Raw genomic sequence first — 18164 nt, 5'->3', positions numbered from 1 at the left:
CATTGTCATTTTCACAGCAAAAAATGCATTTAAATTGCATTGTTTATTGTGAAAATGACAGTTGCAGTTTGGGAGTTAAACACAGGGGGCGCTGAAGGATTTAGTGTTAACCTAGTGTGTGTTTACAACTGTAGGGGGGTGTGGCTGTAGGAATGACGTCATCGATCGAGTCTCCCCTATATAAGGGATCACTCGATCGATGCAGCGCCATAGTGAAGCACGGGGAAGCCGTGTTTACATACGGCTCTCCCAGTGCTTCAGCTCCGGGGAGCGATCGCGACGGAGCGGCTATAAACGAATAGCCGCGCCGTCGTCCCGGATCGCTCCCCGAGGGAACCCGACTGCCGCATGTAGCGGGGGGGTCCCGATCGGACCCCCGACCCGCGGAAAGGCAAGGACGTACCTGTACGCCCATTTGCCTGTACGTGCCATTCTGTTGACGTACATATACATGCGGCGGTTGGGAAGGGGTTAAACACTTGTCGACCGCCCCACTTACATATACTGAGGGGCGGCGGCTCTATTACGCAAAACCACGTACAGGTACCTGATTTTTACGTCCAGGCCTGCGCCAATGACACACTCCCGCTGTAATTGGACAGAGCAGGAGCCAATCAGCGGGTCCAGCGGACACGACATTTGACAAAAATAAGCAGGTAGTCAGAGAAACAATGAATGAACGTAATTGGGTTGGGATGACTGATACAAGTGTAGCGCCTGTGTACTTTAGGTACTGGTGCTAGTTAAATTTAGAGGGAGAATGGAGTGTAGTTAGACTCTGATCCAAATTGTTATGTGCAAAACAGGGTCTCTGTCTCAGCTTGGCTGTGCTGTGGGCTCATTCTGTTGCGCTGGGGTGTTCTTCCAGCCCCGGTGCTGCAGGTGGCAGCAGTGGAGTCAAGGTTTGGGTGCTCTTCCCCAGCAACCAATCAGGAGGGTTCGGCCTCGCTGTGCATGCTGGGGAAGGGTATTTATGGGGCAGACGCCATTGGTTCTGGGTTCTCCTTCGTCCAGTGTGGCACCCACCTTTAGGGAGACCACATCACGGCGCCCCGGCATTATGGCCTACCTGGTCCTGGTTCCGGGACCATGTTGGCCCAGAAACATCTGAGCAGCGACGGGAACCCAGTGAGCGACTGGGTTCCCACCTTTGAGGATCCCAAGCGGTATAGCTGTTCGGTGGGGAGTCCGTCTGAGGATCGCCATTGAGAGGCTGGTGGTCCAAAAGGGCCTCGACAAATCACTGGGGATCGAGGTAACCGGACACTGCAGGATTGATCCCCCTGTCAGTCGGTACCTGGGCGACATTAAGAAGGAGATCCAGGCGTACTTCACCTAAGGAGGATTTCCTCCGTAACTACAAATCAGAGAGGGCCTGTGGCAGGGGTGTCTCTCTGAGTTTTACCAAGGAGGGTCTGCGGCAGAGACTTTTCCTCAAGTTCAAGTTCACCAAGGAGGGTCTGTGGCAGAGACTTTTCCTCAAGTTCAAGTTCACCAAGGAGGGTCTGTGGCAGAGACTTTTCCTCAAGTTCAAGTTCACCAAGGAGGGTCTGTGGCAGAGACTTTATCCTACAATTGTCCGAGTGATACTCCGGCTGGCAGGTCAGTGAGAGAGGCCTGTCCGGGTACGCTAAACCCACTCACATAGGAGTGGTGCAAAGAGAGTGTTACGCTTGGGAGCAGGACTGTTTCCCTATCATTACGCCTCAATCTGCTGTTCATCTTTCTTCTTCAACTTTACTTTCCTCACCACAAGTTTATTGTTTTCACCCGGCTGGGTAATAAAGAGCACAGCAAAGAACACCTGTTGCGGACATTCCTTTACTCCTACCAAATGCAATACGCATCATTCACCCCTAGGAATTCGGGGGAGCCATGAGGTAAATGTGCCACCCAAAACAATCAGCAGCTCCTCCGGGGGTAATGCTACACAAGTTGAGATAAAATACTGTATTTACCTGTTATGGTTACAGAGACTTGTGTAAATCAAATTACTTGAATCTAAGTAAATATCTGGCTTTGAGCAGCTTTCCATTTCAAGAATTTAAAGGATAAGTCCATGAATAACATTGGATTAAACATCCTCTCTCTTCCATGTTGGAAGTTGAACATTTTGTTTCGTATTAAAAGTCACAATTTGCTGTCAGGGAGGATATGTATTGACCATTGGTGTACATGACTTATTCTTCCAAATCCTGGATATTAAAACAGCAAGTTGGTCAAATCCAATCCAAGTGTTTACTTTGAACTGACCCTTTAATCTTTGTACTAGAACTACAGCTTTTTCTGCCTATCCGGTAGGCAGATGTTTCCATTTTTAATAGTTACTATTATTATCTTACAGGATCTGCAGCAAGACCGGTGGTGACCTTCAATCCAGACTGGAATAAGATCCACATAGGACAATATATAACAATGACCTGTAATATGAAGCCTGCTGCATCCCTCTATTACTGGTACCGTAATAACAATGAGCTATATACAAATCATAAGGTTATGGCTTTTTATGCTGGGCCAGAACACAGCGGGAATTATAAGTGCCGGACCAGCACTGGCGGTACAAGTGAGATCGTCACACTGAGTGTTCACAATGGTAATCCAATATGGACATTCATTATGTTCCCTTAATTTGTCACTATCATTAACATATTTTATCATTCACATTATCTGCATGGAGTTTGTATTTTTCTGTTTTCTCTAGTAGGTTTAACTCGTACACACAGTCGGACTTTCCGAGAAAAAAAAGACAGGCATGAAGCTATGTATTGTTGGCACTGCTGCCCACTATTCAGATGTCTGGCCACCTGATGCGCGCCGGCCATCTGAATAACAGCGGTGGGCGTGTTTTGGAGATGCCTGATTAGTGCGAGATGCTCTAATAGGCTTCCCGATTAGAGCCTGTGGGCTCTAATCGGCTTCCAAATGGTTAACCAGAGGGCGCACAGGCTGGTTAAACAGTGCCGTGTTAGGGAATCGCTTCCCTAAAACTGCCTCGCCTCTCAGCCAATCAGGTGCACCGGGTCTGGTTACCGGTCACCTGATTGGCTGAAGCGACATTGAGGGCGGGAGAAGACATAGAGGGAGCGTGGAGAGGACGGCGCTGACCCGAGGAAGGTAAGTGCTGGGCTGGGGGGAAACTGGCTACATTTGGATGCACAAACTGGCTGCATTTGAGGGGACAAACTGACTGTATTTGAGGGGACAAACTGACTGTATTTGAGGGGACAAACTGGCTGCATTTGAGGGGAAAAACTGACTGCATTTGAGGAGAAAAACTGACTGCATTTGAGGAGAAAAACTGGCTGCATTTGAGGGGAAAAACTGACTGTATTTGAGGGGATAAACTGACTGTATTTGAGGGGACAAACTGGCTGCATTTGAGGGGAAAAACTGACTGTATTTGAGGGGAAAAACTGACTGCATTTGAGGGGACAAACTGGCTGCATTTGAGGGGAAAACTGACTGCATTTGAGGGGAAAAACTGACTGCATTTGAGGGGACAAACTGGCTGCATTTGAGGGGACAAACTGGCTGCATTTGAGGGGAAAAACTGACTGCATTTGAGGGGAAAAACTGACTGCATTTGAGGGGACAACCTGACTGTATTTGAGGGGACAACCTGACTGTATGTGAGGGGACAAACTGGCTGCATTTGAGGGGGAAAACTGACTGTATGTGAGGGGACAAACTGGCTGCATTTGAGGGGAAAAACTGACTGCATTTGAGGGAACAAACTGGCTGCATTTGAGGGGGAAAACTGACTGTATTTGAGGGGACAAACTGGCTGCATTTGAGGGGAAAAACTGACTTTATTTGAGGGGACAAACTGGCTGCATTTGAGGGGAAAAACTGACTGTATTTGAGGGGACAAACTGGCTGTATTTGAGGGGGACATACTGGCGGCATTTGAGGGGGAAAACTGGCTGCATTTGAGGGGAAAAACTGGCTGCATTTGAGGGGAAAAACTGACTGCATTTGAGGGGACAAACTGGCTGCATTTGAGGGGAAAAACTGACTGTATTTGAGGGGACAAACTGACTGTATTTGAGGGGAAAACTGACTGCATTTGAGGGGAAAAACTGACTGTATTTGAGGGGAAAAACTGACTGTATTTGAAGGGACATACTGGCTGCATTTGAGGGGAAAAACTGACTGCATTTGAGGGGACATACTGGCTGCATTTGAGGGGAAAAACTGACTTCATTTGAGGGGACAAACTGGCTGCATTTGAGGGAAAAAACTGACTGCATTTGAGGGGACAAACTGGCTGCATTTGAGGGGAAAAACTGACTTCATTTAAGGGGACAAACTGGCTGCATTTGAGGGGAAAAACTGACTGCATTTGAGGGGACAAACTGGCTGCATTTGAGGGGAAAAACTGACTGTATTTGAGGGGACATACTGGCGGCATTTGATGGGCACAGTGGCACCAATTGATGTTTTTTTTTCAGTTTGTTTGCGCCCCCCACAAAAATATTGAGCACCAGTCGCCACTGGTCCTCAGCCCCCCCCCCCCCCTCCATATTACAGTCCTCAGGCTCCTCCAGCTTTAATGTCATCAGCCCCCCATATCACTGTCCTCAGCACACACATTTCTTAGCTCCTTTTCAGTCTTTCACACTAGTGTTCTCACCCCTTGTAACTTCACCCCTATCTTATTGTTTTACCTTACACAGACAGGAGATCAGAGGAAGGCACAGCACATCTTAATGGATAGTGGGTGTTGCAAAATAGCGATTGGTTGCAAGGACCGCCCTTCATCCTAGCAGCCAATCACCTGCTTGTTAACCTCAAGCAGCTCCTGCCCTCCATCCAGAAAAGTCCCGCCTTCCGCTGTGAAGATTACAGAGCCACGGCGGCGGCGAGTAGAAAAGGCTCCTAAATGGTGGTACCAGAGTGGTCCGAATGGGGCAGTGACACGGTCCGCATTTAGACCATGGTCCGCCATTTAGTGATGCCCGGACTATAGGTATAAATACTATGCTCTGGATTGTCAGATTGCTGTGCACATTCTCCTGAAAATCTATTGTACATCACACTTGTATTATATTTTCTGATTTGGTATATTGGAGATCATACACTAATGTCATTAATGTCTTGACAAGCTCCTCCAATTCAATAGAAGTTGTTGTTTCTCCCAATACAAAATGATATGTTTCCATCAATGGTGGATCATCACATCCTCAGATATAACAGATCTCATGTTGTGTTTCAGGTCCGGTCATCCTCCAGGCTCCCCTCTATATATATGAAGGTGACAACATATCTCTCCAATGTTACAGTCCATCTGAATGGGTGACAAAACAGACAATATTCTACAGGAACAATCAGACAATCCAGAAATCTGACACCAACAATACTTTACAATTAAAATATACCGACCTGAAAGACACCTACAAATGTGCCAAACAATTCCCCACTGGCAATACTATCTCTCGTACTTACAGTGCTGAAACCACAATTTCCTATACAGGTAAATCCTGCCGAGTAAATTTAGATTTGTAATTTGCAAAATGCTAATCAGTAAAATAAAATGATCTGATAAAAAAATCGAATGTAAAGCCGGCCATAGAGGGAGCGATTGTCTTTCCTGCAACCACATGTTGCAGAAAATGGCTTGATTCCCTCCAGCAGAGCTATTGTGTTCTCCGGCAGAGGGTGGGGCGCGGGGACCGTCCGGCCGGGAGAACACTTAGGCCCGGATTCAGAAAGGACTTACGCCTACGTATTCAGCAAACAAGATACGCCTGAATTTTGGCTTGATACGACCGACGTAAGTCTCCTACGCCGTCGTATCTTGGGTGCTTCCATTAATTTACGCGTCGAATATGTAAATGACCTAGATACGCCGATTCACGAACGTACTTGCGCCCGTCGCTGTAGTATACGCCGTTTACGTAAGGCGTACGTCCGGCGTATAGTTACTCCACCAAAAGCAGGGGTAAGTCATGTTAAGGTATGGACGTCGAAACAGCCGTCGTATTTTACGTTGTTTATGTAAGTCGTACGTGAATGGGGCTGGGCGTAGGTTACGTTCACGTTGTAGGCATTCAGCCAGCGTATCTTAGGGCGTAAATTCGATGTGATTCTGAGCATGCGCACGCATGCGCCGTCGTTCGGCCCTTCATTTACATGGGGTCCCGCTTCATTTCAATACATCACGCCCACTACCTGCCTACTTTGAATTAGGCGGGCTTACGCCGGCCCATTTACGCTACGCCGCCGTAACTTAGGGAGCAAGTGCTTTGTGAATACTGGTCTTGCCTCTCTATGTTACGTCGGCGTAGCGCATATGAGATGCGCTACGCCCGCTCAAAGATTCGCCGCTGTACGTGAATCTGGGCCATAGTGATGATTGCAGGAAAAATCAGACATGATTGCTGTCACCAAGTTAATTGATCAATCAACTTGGGTACATTCAGCCTGCCGACTTAAGCAGGAGAAAGGGAGGGGCAAAATAGAAGAAAACCTATTGGTCTGCCTTGAAATCCTCACATTTCTGTTATTTTTTTTTCTATTTAAATTAGAATTGAATTCCATTCAAATTCCATTCGAAAATTAAATTTATTCTATTTGAAATTCTAATTTTGGAAGATGGTTAAATTCTTTCTATTCCATTCTATGCTATTGTTTTTTTCTACTCTATTCGTCTTTATTCTATTATTTTATTTTCTATTCCATTCTATTCTTTTTCTATTATATTCAAATTTATTCTATTTGAAATTCGAATTTCAGAAGATGGTTATATTCTTTCTATTTTATTCTATTCTATTGTTTTTTTTTCTGTTCTGTTCTATTTTATTCTTTTATTTTCTATTCTAATCTATTATTTTCTATTATGTTAGAATATTGGGAAATGGTTTTATTTATTCTATTATTTTCTATTCTATTTCTTTTATTCTATTCTTTTCTATTTTATTTTCTGTTCTATTCTATTATTTTATATTCTATTTGAGTTCAATTTTATTCTTTTTAAAATGTTATTTTCGGAAGAAAGTTATATTCTTTTTATTCTATTCTATATATTTTTTTTTTTTATTCTTTTCTATCTAAAGTGGATGTAAACCCGAAATTATTATTATTTTTTTTGCTGTCACAATGTACAGTATACGATTTCCTATCACCTGTGCCCAGTCTTGCCACACAGAGTTAAACCGGCTCTGAGCAATCCTTTTCTTTTTTTCCATTGAGATAAACGGACAAACAGAAGAAAACTTTTGTCCGTTCTTCCCCCTTGCTGTGAGTGACAGGCTATTTACATATCTCATGCACTAGCCTGAGACAGGCATTATTTTTTAATTCCCACCCCCACTCCTTTTCTGAAGTCATGCGGTTACTTTTCTGAATTTTGACTGAATGTTAGGGATCATAGCAGAATTCAGTGTAAGGAATACACAGGAAAAAATGCATGTTGACAAGGGGAGTGTAGAGGGGGGCGGGGAGTCTACTGACATCACGACTTCACCCACAGAGCTCCAGACAACAGATCCACCCACAGAATCTGCAGTTTTTCAGTTCTTATAACAGACAAAGGGGAGACATTTGACAGGTAAGGATACATGCATGAGGCGTCTATATCCTTATAGATCAGCACTATGGGCCAGATTCACAAAAGGGATACGACGGCGTATCTCCTGATACGCCGTCGTATCTCTCAGGCCGCGTACAGACGACCAAACATGTACGATGAACCCGGTCCGCCGGACCGTTTTCACCGTACATGTCTGCCCGGGGATTTCTGTATGGTGGCTGTACTCACCATCATACAGAAATCCGCGCGTAAACAATACGCGGGGCGTGTCCGCGCAGTCGGCGCGACGATGACGCGGCGACGTGGGCGGCCCTGCCAGTTCAATGCTTCCACGCATGCGTCGAAGTCATTCGACGCATGCAAGGGATGGCGGGCGCTCGGACATGTACGGTAGGTCTGTACAGACGACCGAACATGTCCGAGCGGGCAGGATTTCAGCGGGCTGTTTTAAAACAAGTCCAGAAATATTTGCCCGCTGGGAAAAGGCCCGGCGGGCAAATGTATGCTGGAATCCTGTCCGCTCGGGCCTACACACGACCGAACATGTCTGCTGAAACTGGTCCGCGGACCAGTTTCAGCAGACATGTTCGGTCGTGTGTACGGCCCATTAGAGTATCTATGCGACTGATTCATAGAATCAGTTACGCATAGATATCCATAAGATCCGACAGGTGTAATTGTTTTACGCTGTCGGATCCTAAGATGCAGTACCGCGGCCGCCGCTGGGGGGAGTTCGCGTCGTAAACCAGCGTTGGGTATGCAAATTAGGAGTTACGGCGATTCCCGACGGTTTTTCGCTTTCGCTACGTCCCCGCTAGTCTAGTTTCCTGTCGCAAAGTTAGTCGTTTTTTTTGGTGCCTTAACTTTACACAGCAACCGTATTGCTGTATAAAGTATGGCCGTCGTTCCCGCGTCGAAATTTAAAAAATAACGTCGTTTGCGTAAGCCGTCCGGGAATACGGAATTACGCTACTCGAGTCGCTGTTCGAAAAAATGACATCACGGCGCGAAATGCACAACGGGAGGTCGGAAACGGAGCATGCGCAGTAGGTCCGGCGCAGGAGCGCGCCTAATTTAAATGGCACACGCCCATTTAAATTGGCCCGCCTTTCGCCGGAGGCCGCCGGCGGAGGATTTCATCGCAAGTGCTTGGTGAATCAGGCACTTGCGATGAAAAATTGTGGCGGTGTAACGTATCTACGATTATATATTCCATTCCTTTATTTTCTATTCTTTTGTTTTCTATTTGATTTTACTCTCTTTGTATATTCAAATTTGATTCGAAAACTATTTGAATTTCATCCGATTTTTTTTCTCTTTATTTCGGATTTGTTTAAATTGGTTACTATTGTCATTCGGGAATTCAGACACATTAACGGAAAATTTGTTTGAATTTTAATTTGAAACTAAACGAACCACACATGTCTACTGCCTGACTCTGTTGCCATGTACTCTTGATCTTGCTCCTGGCATGTACCCAGTACCAGGCTGCCTTGTTGCTGTTGTTCCTTTCCCAGTTTTGTTTCCCCCTTCCCATCCACCCGTCCAGTTTTCCCCTGTCTTGCATGTTTTACACTTGTGTATATTTGTACATTTAGGGCTAGATTCAGCATTGAATTACGCCGGCGTATCTATAGATACGCTGCGTAAATTCAAAGCTGCGCCGGCGTATCTTCTTTCTGTATTCAGAAAGCAAGATACGCCGACATTAGCCTAAGGCCCCATACACACGGGAGGATTTATCCGCGGATACGGTCCAGCGGACCGTTTCCGCGGATAAATCCTCTCGAGGATTTCAGCAGATTTTAATGTGATGGAGTGTACTCACCATCACATTGAAATCCGCGCCGAAATCCTCTGGCGATGACGTGTCGCGCCGTTGCCGCGATTATGACGCGGCGACGTGCGCGACGCTGTCATATAAGGAATTCCACGCATGCGTCGAATCATTACGACGCATGCGGGGGATCCCTTCGGACGGATGGATCCGGTGAGTCTATACAGACCAGCGGATCCATCCGTTGGGATGGACTCCAGCAGATGGATATGTTCTGCATGTCAGCGAATATTCGATCTGCTGGAATCCATCCCAGGGGATAAATATCCGCGGAAACAGATCCGCTGGCGTGTACACACCATAGGATCTTTCCGCTGAAACCCATTTGCTGGGATTTATCTGCGGATGGATTCTATGGTGTGTACGGGGCCTCAGATCCGACTGGCGTAAGTCTCTTACACCGTCGTATCTCAGGGTGCATATTTACGCTGGCCGCTAGGTGGCGCTTCCGTCGTTTTCGGCGTAGAATATGCAAATGACCTAGATACGCCGATTCACAAATTTACGTACGCCCGGCGTTATTTTTTTACGTCGTTTACGTTAGGCTTTTTCGGCGTAAGGTTGCTCCTGCTATTATGAGGCGTACGCAATGTTAAGTATGGACGTCGTTCCCGCGTCGATTTTTTTATTTTTTACGTCGTTTGGGTAAGTCGTTCGCGAATAGGGCTGGACGTAATTTACGTTCACGTCGAAACCAATGACGTCCTTGCAGCGTACTTTGGAGCAATGCACACTGGGAAATTCCACGGACGGCGCATGCGCCGTTCGGGAAAAACGTCAATCACGTCAGGTCACCACCCATTTACATAAAACACGCCCCCCTCATACTCATTTGAATTAGGCGCGCTTACGCCGGCCCCATTTACGCTACACCCCTGTAACTTACGGAGCTAGTGCTTTGTGAATACTGCACTTGCCCGTGTAAGTTGCGGCGGCGTAGCGTAAATAACATATGCTGCGCCCGCACAAAGATACGGCGGGCTACTTGAATCTAGCCCAGTGTTAGTTGTTAGGTTGCTGCATTTTGTCATTCAGTTTTTCATGCATTCTCATGTTTATTGCTTGCAGGTGTGTAGTTATCTTACATCCACAGTAAATAAATCTCACTTTAAAGATACAGTTGAACCTCGGATTACGAGTATAATCCGTTCCAGGAGAATGCTCGTAATCCAAAGTACTCGCATATCAAAGCGAGTTTTCCCATTGAAGTCAATAATTCATAAATTGGTATTGTGTCTTTATATTTCTGTATAATGTCTTACAGAAAATTCCAGGACCGTTCCAGTGACCTTCACACCAGACTTGAACAAGTTATTTACCGGAGACAATATAACAATGACCTGCCATGGAGAAAATTACCGGACTTATCAGTGGTTTCAGAATGGTACGGAAGTGGCAGAAGGACAGATCTACACAATCACATCTGCCCAGGTTGGGCACAGCGGGATCTACCAGTGCCGGACAAGTCATGCTGATAGTTTACAATTCAGCCTAGAAGTCAGTGATGGTGAGCCGATCAGTTAATTTCCTTAGAGCGCCTTTCTCAAGATAGGCCCATTTGCCCCAAAAAAAAAAAGGCTTCGGGGGTTGTAGCTCGACGACCAGAGGTCACAGAAACCCCACATTTGGGAGGTAGGCAGTTGAAGACCTACCCCAAAACTGGTCAAAATATGGGACAGCTATCATTTATGGTTCCGAGGATACGGGCCTGCTTGCACAGCCTGTCAGAAGCTACATACAGAGCGGCCAATATAAATATAAATACAAGCTGACACACTGCAGCAGACTGATAGGATCACAGGGCTTATAATAATTATTTGTATATTACTCATGGTAATTAACCCCTTGCCACCCAGGCCAATTCTGACACTTCTCTCCTACCGTTTCCCCGAAAATAAGACGTACTCCTAAAATAAGCCGTAGCAGGATTTCCAAGCATTTCCGAAATATAAGCCATACCCCCGAAAATAAGACGTAGTGATGGGCGTGACTATGCGTAGCGGTAAACAAGACGTGATAGGCGTATGTACCGTAGTGTACTGGTGCGGAGCTGTAAAAAAGTCGCGCAGCCCTTTTTATCTGCATCATCGTGACAGCTGCTACGGTATCTCTAGGTGACCGCAGAGTTGTCAGCAGCCCCATCAATAAGGTCGGTTCCCCCTGTCAGGTCCCGCTGAAAGTGAAAGTAAAAAGTCTCCTCAGTGAAGTGACCAAGTGAGGAGCAGGACGCTCTGTCCTCAGGGGAAGTAAAGCTGCTTCCCAGCACTGACCAGCAACAGTCTCTCACCCCACACAAACACCAGGGGACAGGGGGAAAAGCTTCAATAAAATAAGACATCCCCTGAAAATAAGCCATAGGGCCAGATTCACGTAGCTCAGCGGATCTATAGATCCGCTCGATCTACGTGAATTAAGATCCGCTCCCGCAAGTTTAGGAGGCAAGTGGCTAATTCACAAACCACTTACCTCCAAACTTGCGACGGCGGATCCTAAATCCCCCAGCGGAATTCAAATTCCGCGGCTAGGGGAGTGTCATATTTAAATCAGGCGCGCTCCCGCGCCGATTTAAATACGCATGCGTCCGGGGAATTTCCCGGCGTGCATTGCTCCCACTGACGTCAATAGGACGTCAGTGGTTGCGACGTGAGCTAGACTTGCGACGCGCGTGTTCGTGAATCGGCGTACGCAAACGACGTAGGAAATTTCAAAATCGACGCGGGAACGACGGCCATACTTAACAATACTTACCCCTGCTTTTAGCAGGGGTAAGTATACGACGGAAAACCGCTACGGAAACGACGTAAGAACACCGCGTCGGGTCCGCGTACGGTCGTGAATTTCGCGTATCTCGCTGATTTACATATTATTCAGTGTAAATCAGCGGGAACGCCCCCGGCGCCATTTTTAAATCAAAAAAAAGATCCGACAGTGTAACACAGTGTGACACTGTCGGATCTCAGCCCTATCTATGCGTATCTGATTCTATGAATCAGGTGCATAGATAGGACTAGAAAAAATCCGAGATACGATGGTGTATCTGAGATACACCGTCGTATCTCTTTTGTGAATCTGGCCCATAGTGTGTTTTCTTGAGGAAAAATAAATATAAGACGGTGTCTTATTTTCGGGGAAACACGGTACATGTTAAAATCATCATTTGTTTTTTGCTAGAAAATGACTCTATGGTGGTCTTTGCACTTTTTATGTTGCACGGTGTAGAGCTGCACGATTCTGGCTAAAATGAGAATTGCAATTTTTTTGCTTAGAAGATAGATCACGATTCTTGCAGGGTAACATCATCTTTCACATTAATACAAAAAAAAGAAATGGGCTAACTTCACTGTTTTGTTTTTATGGTTTTTATTATTCATTGAAGTGGTCAAATTCAGTGTGACATAAAATATTGCAGCAATAGCCATTGTATTCCCTAGAGTCTCTGCTAAAATATATATATAATGTTTGGCGGTTCCAAGTATTTCTAGCAAATAATATTGCTTTCTAACTTAAGAAACAAGTGTTGGACTTTAAGTGGTTAAATTTCCCGCATTTACACACAGAAGTTTGATCTAAGAAGGAAGTTAGTTACAATGTTTCATTTTGTTTACAAACTTGGCAGACTGCCCAGATTTTTTCTTTACACACAGAAGTGTATCCCTTTGATCTAAGAAGGAAGGTTAGTTACAATGTTTCCTGTTAAAAACTTGGCAGACTGCCCGGATATTTTCTTTTGATAGCTGAAAGTCTTTCCACTTGTTATATGAAAGAATCAGCAAACTCTGCAGGAGATCAACAGGGGGGTTGAATCGAGATCACGATTTTTTTAACGATTAATTGTGCAGCTCTAGCACGGTATTTGCGCAGCAATTTTTCAAACATGTTTTTTTGGGAAAAAAACTGTTTCATTCATTAAAAAAAACACTAGTTAGTTAAGTACGATTTTTTTTTGGTATCCTAAACGATGCTTTACATTTTTTTTTAGGTTACATGTTTAGAGTTACAGAGGAGGTCTAGTACTAGAATTATTGTTCTCTCTCCAACGATCGTGGCGTATGTAACCTGTGTGTATCTGGCTCTGATACTAGCCAGTGCCTACCCAGCCACTGACTAGTATCTCTCCCCAGCCTGTCCCCACACACCCTCTCACCTGCTGACCTGTGGATTGGGGAATCACTCCTGCAGTGTTATTGTGTTCTGCCAGTGAGTACAATGATCAGTCTTGCTAACTATAACTGGCAGCACTGATTGTACTCAAGTCGATTAATAGATTGACTTGTGTGAAACCAGCTAGCCCATACATAGATTGACTATGGCTGGTCTCTGCATAATTGGCATAATTTCAATCCATGTATGACCCGCTTAACCACTACGCAGTCCCTAAATATCCTTCCACTCCTGTACATAGTGCTCACTGTCATACTCTCCACATTCCTCTCCTGTACATAGTGCTCACTGTCATACCCTACACACTCCTCTCCTGTACATAGTGCCCACTGTCATACCCTCCACACTCCTCTCCTATACAGAGCACTCACTGTCATACCCTTCACACTCCTCTCCTATACATAGTGCCTGCTGTCATACACTTCTCTCCTGTACATACTGCTCACTGTCATACCCTCCACACTCCTCTCCTATACATAGTGCCCACTGTCATACCCTCCACACTCCTCTCCTATACATAGTGCCCACTATCATACCGTCCATATTCCTCTCCTGTACATACTGCCCACTGTCATACCCTCCACACTCCTCTCCTGTACATACTGCCCCATCATACCCTCCACACTTCTCTCTGGTACGTACTACCCTCTGTCATACCCCCACACTCTTCCTGTACATACTGCCCATTGTCATACCCTTCACACTCCTCTCATGTACATAGTGCCTTTTGCCGTACCCTTTGCACTCCTCTCCTGTACATAGTGCCCACTGTTAGACCCTCCACATTCCTCTCCCTCACCTGCACATACTTCCCACTTATATACTCCTTCCTTATGTCGCTTACCCACAAAAACAGTTCTTTAAAATTATACTGAATACCCTCAATGTTACCAGTTCTAGAATGGAAACACTTTTGTTAGTTCAACTAAAGGAAATCTCAGTTCTCATATTTGTTCTGCCCCATTATTAGTACTTATCAGGGGTCAAGTCCTGGGGAAAAAAACCAAGATCCACTCCCCCACCAAAAAAAAAAAGTATGCTCATATGCATAATTACTGAACCGCATGTTTTTTGTTTTTTTTCTGATCCACTGTACCTTAGTAATCCTTTATGTTACTGGCCGCTTCCTGTATATGGATTCATCTGGTAGTGTGCGGGTATTCCGTCACTTCCTCAATGCCACAATGTCTCCTGGGAGCTTTTGTCATTGTTCCCAGGAGACATTGCAGAGGTCTGCCACGAGTTATCGCAGGATTTAGAAAGAAGCAAGTTACTAAGGTTCGCCTGCCCTTGACAGTGACTCGAGCTGGGCATCGCCGCTTAGTGAAGGATTGGCTTGGGCGGCTCGGCTGCTCTTGTCCTGCAAAGGGAACTGAGTTCCTGCTGTGAAAAAAGTGCAGGAACTCCGTTCCCACAGGACTTGAGCCCTGGTACTGACATTACTACTTGTTAGAGGCCCTGGGGTAGGTTATGCCACAATGTACAAGTATACACAGCTTATTAGCACATTAGTGTACACTTAAATTTTCAGACTGAGCCCTACAGTGCTGCGCTGTGATGAATCAGGCGGGGCCCGGACGCTCCATCTTCACCCGGTCTTCCTTCTGGGTTCTATGCCTTTGGTTACTTGCCTTGGCCGAGCTGCGTTCATGTCATTCCCACGCAGTCTGTCTCTTACGCCGTCGGATCTTAAATGCATATTTACGCTGGGGCGTGTACGCTGATTTACGCCTAGAAATATGTAAATCAGCTAGATACGCAAATTCGCGAACGTACGCCCGGCCGACGCAGTACAGATACGCCGTTTACATTAGGCTTTTCCCGGCGTAAAGTTACCCCTGCTATATGAGGCGTACATGCGGCGTACCAATGTTAAATATGGACGTCGTTCCCGCGTCAAATTTAGAAAATTTTACGTCGTTTGCGTAAGTCGTCCGTGAATGGGGCTGGACGTAATTTAAGTTCACGTCAAAACCAATACGTCCTTGCAGCGTATTTGGAGCAATGCACACTGGGATATGTCCATGGATGGCGCATGCGCCATTCGTTAAAAACGTCAATCACGTCGGGTCACATAACATTTACATAAAACACGCCCCCCTGTTCCACATTTGAATTAGGTGGACTTACGCCGGCGCAACTTACGGAGCAAGTGCTTTGAGAATACTGCACTTGCCCGTCTAAGTTGGGGAGGCGTAACGTAAATAGGATACATTACGCCCGCTCAAAGATGCGCCGATCTACGTGAATCTGGGCCTGTGTGTATGTATACTGTGTGTATGTATATTGTGTGTCTGTGTGTGTATACTGTGTGTGTATATTGTGTGTCTACTGTGTATGTATACTGTACTGTATGTGTGTGTGTGAAAATACTGTGTGCGTATATTGTGTGTCTGTGTATGTATACTGTGTATGTATACTGTGTATGTAATCTGTGTGTGTGTATATTTTGTGTCTGTGTGTGTGTGTATACTGTGTATGTAATTTGTATGTGTGTATACTGTGTACGTATACTGTATGTGTGTGTGTGTGTGTGTGTATACTGTGTGTATATTGTATGTCTGTGTGTGTATACTGTGTATGTAATCTGTGTGTGTGTATACTGTGTAAGTAATCTGTGTGTGTATACTGTGTATGTAATTTGTATGTGTGTGTGTATAGGTTTCATACTTCATATTCCCATCGCACACATTCCTGTATACTGTGTGGCCCCATAATCTATTACCTGGGGGCCCCATAATCTCCTATTGCCCAGGGGCCCCATAATCTCCTATTGCCCGGGGACACCATAATCTCCTATTGCCTGGGGGCCCCATAATCTCCTATTACCCGGGGGCCCCATAATCTCCTATTGCTTGTGTGCTCCATGAGTCGTCAGTCCGCCCCTGCTCACAGGAAAGTCCTAACCTGGGGGTGGGTTCTTCTGGGCTACACCTTTTCTACAACTTGCACTTAGGAGGGACATGCTGAGCTTTGTCCACATCCACCTTTCTAGTGCAGCACCGCTTCTCTAACAGTATGGGTATTTCCTTAGGCTAGGTTTACCTTAGGGTGACCACATTTCCAAACTGCCATTCAGGCACACACCCCCTCTCTCACCTTCCCCCCAAAAAAGATGAGGGGGGGCGTTGGTAATGTAGTTTCAGGGTTGATGGGGAGTTTGTAGGCGAGTTATTTGTCAGGAGAATGCGCCACTTGCCACCAGATGCAGTGCCGCTTGCCACCCATAGCCTGCCACCAGATGCAGGGCTGCTGTCTCTCTCTCTGCATGAGCCACGCGCGTAGAAGAAAAGGAGTGGCGTCACTATCTGGAGAGTGAAGAGCACACCAGTCCCTTCTGCTTGCCGCTGGGTGCCAGAGAAGGAGGAGGTGCCGAGGTGGGTGGAGACAGCAGTACTGCACTAGGCGCAGGCCTCGCTCCCGGTCTCACTGTCTGAGAGTAAATTATCACTGGTTGCAAGACGCCAAGCAGCGCTGGCCCTAGCAACCAGTTCCGGAAATGTAATAGTAACGGTCAGGGGTTAACGCCGTTACGATATTCCATTCCACCAACCCACGACAGCTTCCGACACTCCACAATCCAGCAGACATGACCCATTGGATTTCCCCCAGAAAACGAGACACACAGCTCTGTTCTCTGGTTCCAAACGAAATAGCTTTTAATGACAAACTCAGGCTCTTTTTATACAGTTAGCAACCAAAATGAAATATCTTAGGAGCCAGACTTAATTAACACCTTAACAGTATGTGTCCCCACATTGAATGAATCACACTATTATTGACCTGTTGGGTTCAGAATTAACCACCTGTAATATTTCAAGATATCCTGCAATACATTGTGAATTATCATTACTGTCCCATCCCATGTAATTCAAGATATCATTTCTCAGTCATCCTATGCCCCTAGTGGACATAGGATGACCCTAGACACAAGAGTCATTAGTGAAGCTGACACAGGAGTACCACACACCCTCAAGAAGCTTTGGGTCCCACGGGCCATACCGTTACAGTAGTTATTAGTAAGTAGGAGGTGGCTGTGTCCTCTATTCTATTCCGGGACGTTGTATTTTCCCAGAATGAAGGTGCCTGAGACCCAGGAGTCCAGGACAGACATGTCAATTGCGGGACAGTCCCGGACAATCCAGGACACGTGGGCACCCTAGTTTACCTATGTGCCGGCCAGGAACACATGCATAATGCATAATAATGGGACCAGACATTTTTCCCCTCACACCCCTGTGGATTCTCTTTCTTCTGGAGTCTATGAGAGAAGACCCGGCTATTTGAAGTGTTGCCTCCACCAATAGTAGGCATCCACATGACCACATCACACAGTGATGCAATTATCTGAAGAAAGACCCCAGGGAGTAAACACAAGAAGACAGAAAGATCATCATGTGCCCATGAGTTTACATAAGTAAAATGGATATTTTATTAAATTTTATTAAAAACATGCATGCCTGTTACATACTAGTAGGAGAACAGCTGGGGGAATCAATGGTGGAGAAGGATCTGGGGGAATCAATGGTGGAGAAGGATCTGTTTTTTTTTAGTAGATCATAAGCTCAATAATGGCATGCAATGCCAAGCTTCGGTTTCCAAAGCGAGCAAAGTACTTTCTTGTACTAGGAGAGG

At 45.8% G+C, this 18164-nt stretch overlaps 1 protein-coding gene across 3 annotated transcripts in view; it reads left to right on the top strand.

The window, feature by feature from the left end:
- The window catches only part of LOC120920735 (high affinity immunoglobulin gamma Fc receptor I-like), a 152193-nt gene that overhangs the window by 78445 nt on the left and 55584 nt on the right, over nt 1-18164 (top strand). For 2 of the 3 annotated variants that reach the window (XM_040332979.1, XM_040332977.1), the window contains exons 3-5: nt 2345-2593; nt 5216-5473; nt 10633-10875. The exons of the other annotated variant lie outside the window; for it this stretch is intronic. In XM_040332979.1, coding sequence (XP_040188913.1) covers nt 2345-2593; nt 5216-5473; nt 10633-10875 — 750 coding nt within the window. The remainder of the gene's footprint in view (nt 1-2344; nt 2594-5215; nt 5474-10632; nt 10876-18164) is intronic. 3 annotated transcript variants of the gene reach the window in all.

This window comes from Rana temporaria, chromosome 13, assembly GCF_905171775.1.
Source record: "Rana temporaria chromosome 13, aRanTem1.1, whole genome shotgun sequence".
Classification (NCBI taxonomy): domain Eukaryota; kingdom Metazoa; phylum Chordata; class Amphibia; order Anura; family Ranidae; genus Rana; species Rana temporaria.
The sequence above is the reverse complement of the archived record's forward strand: the minus strand, read 5'-3'. Positions and strand labels throughout refer to the sequence as shown.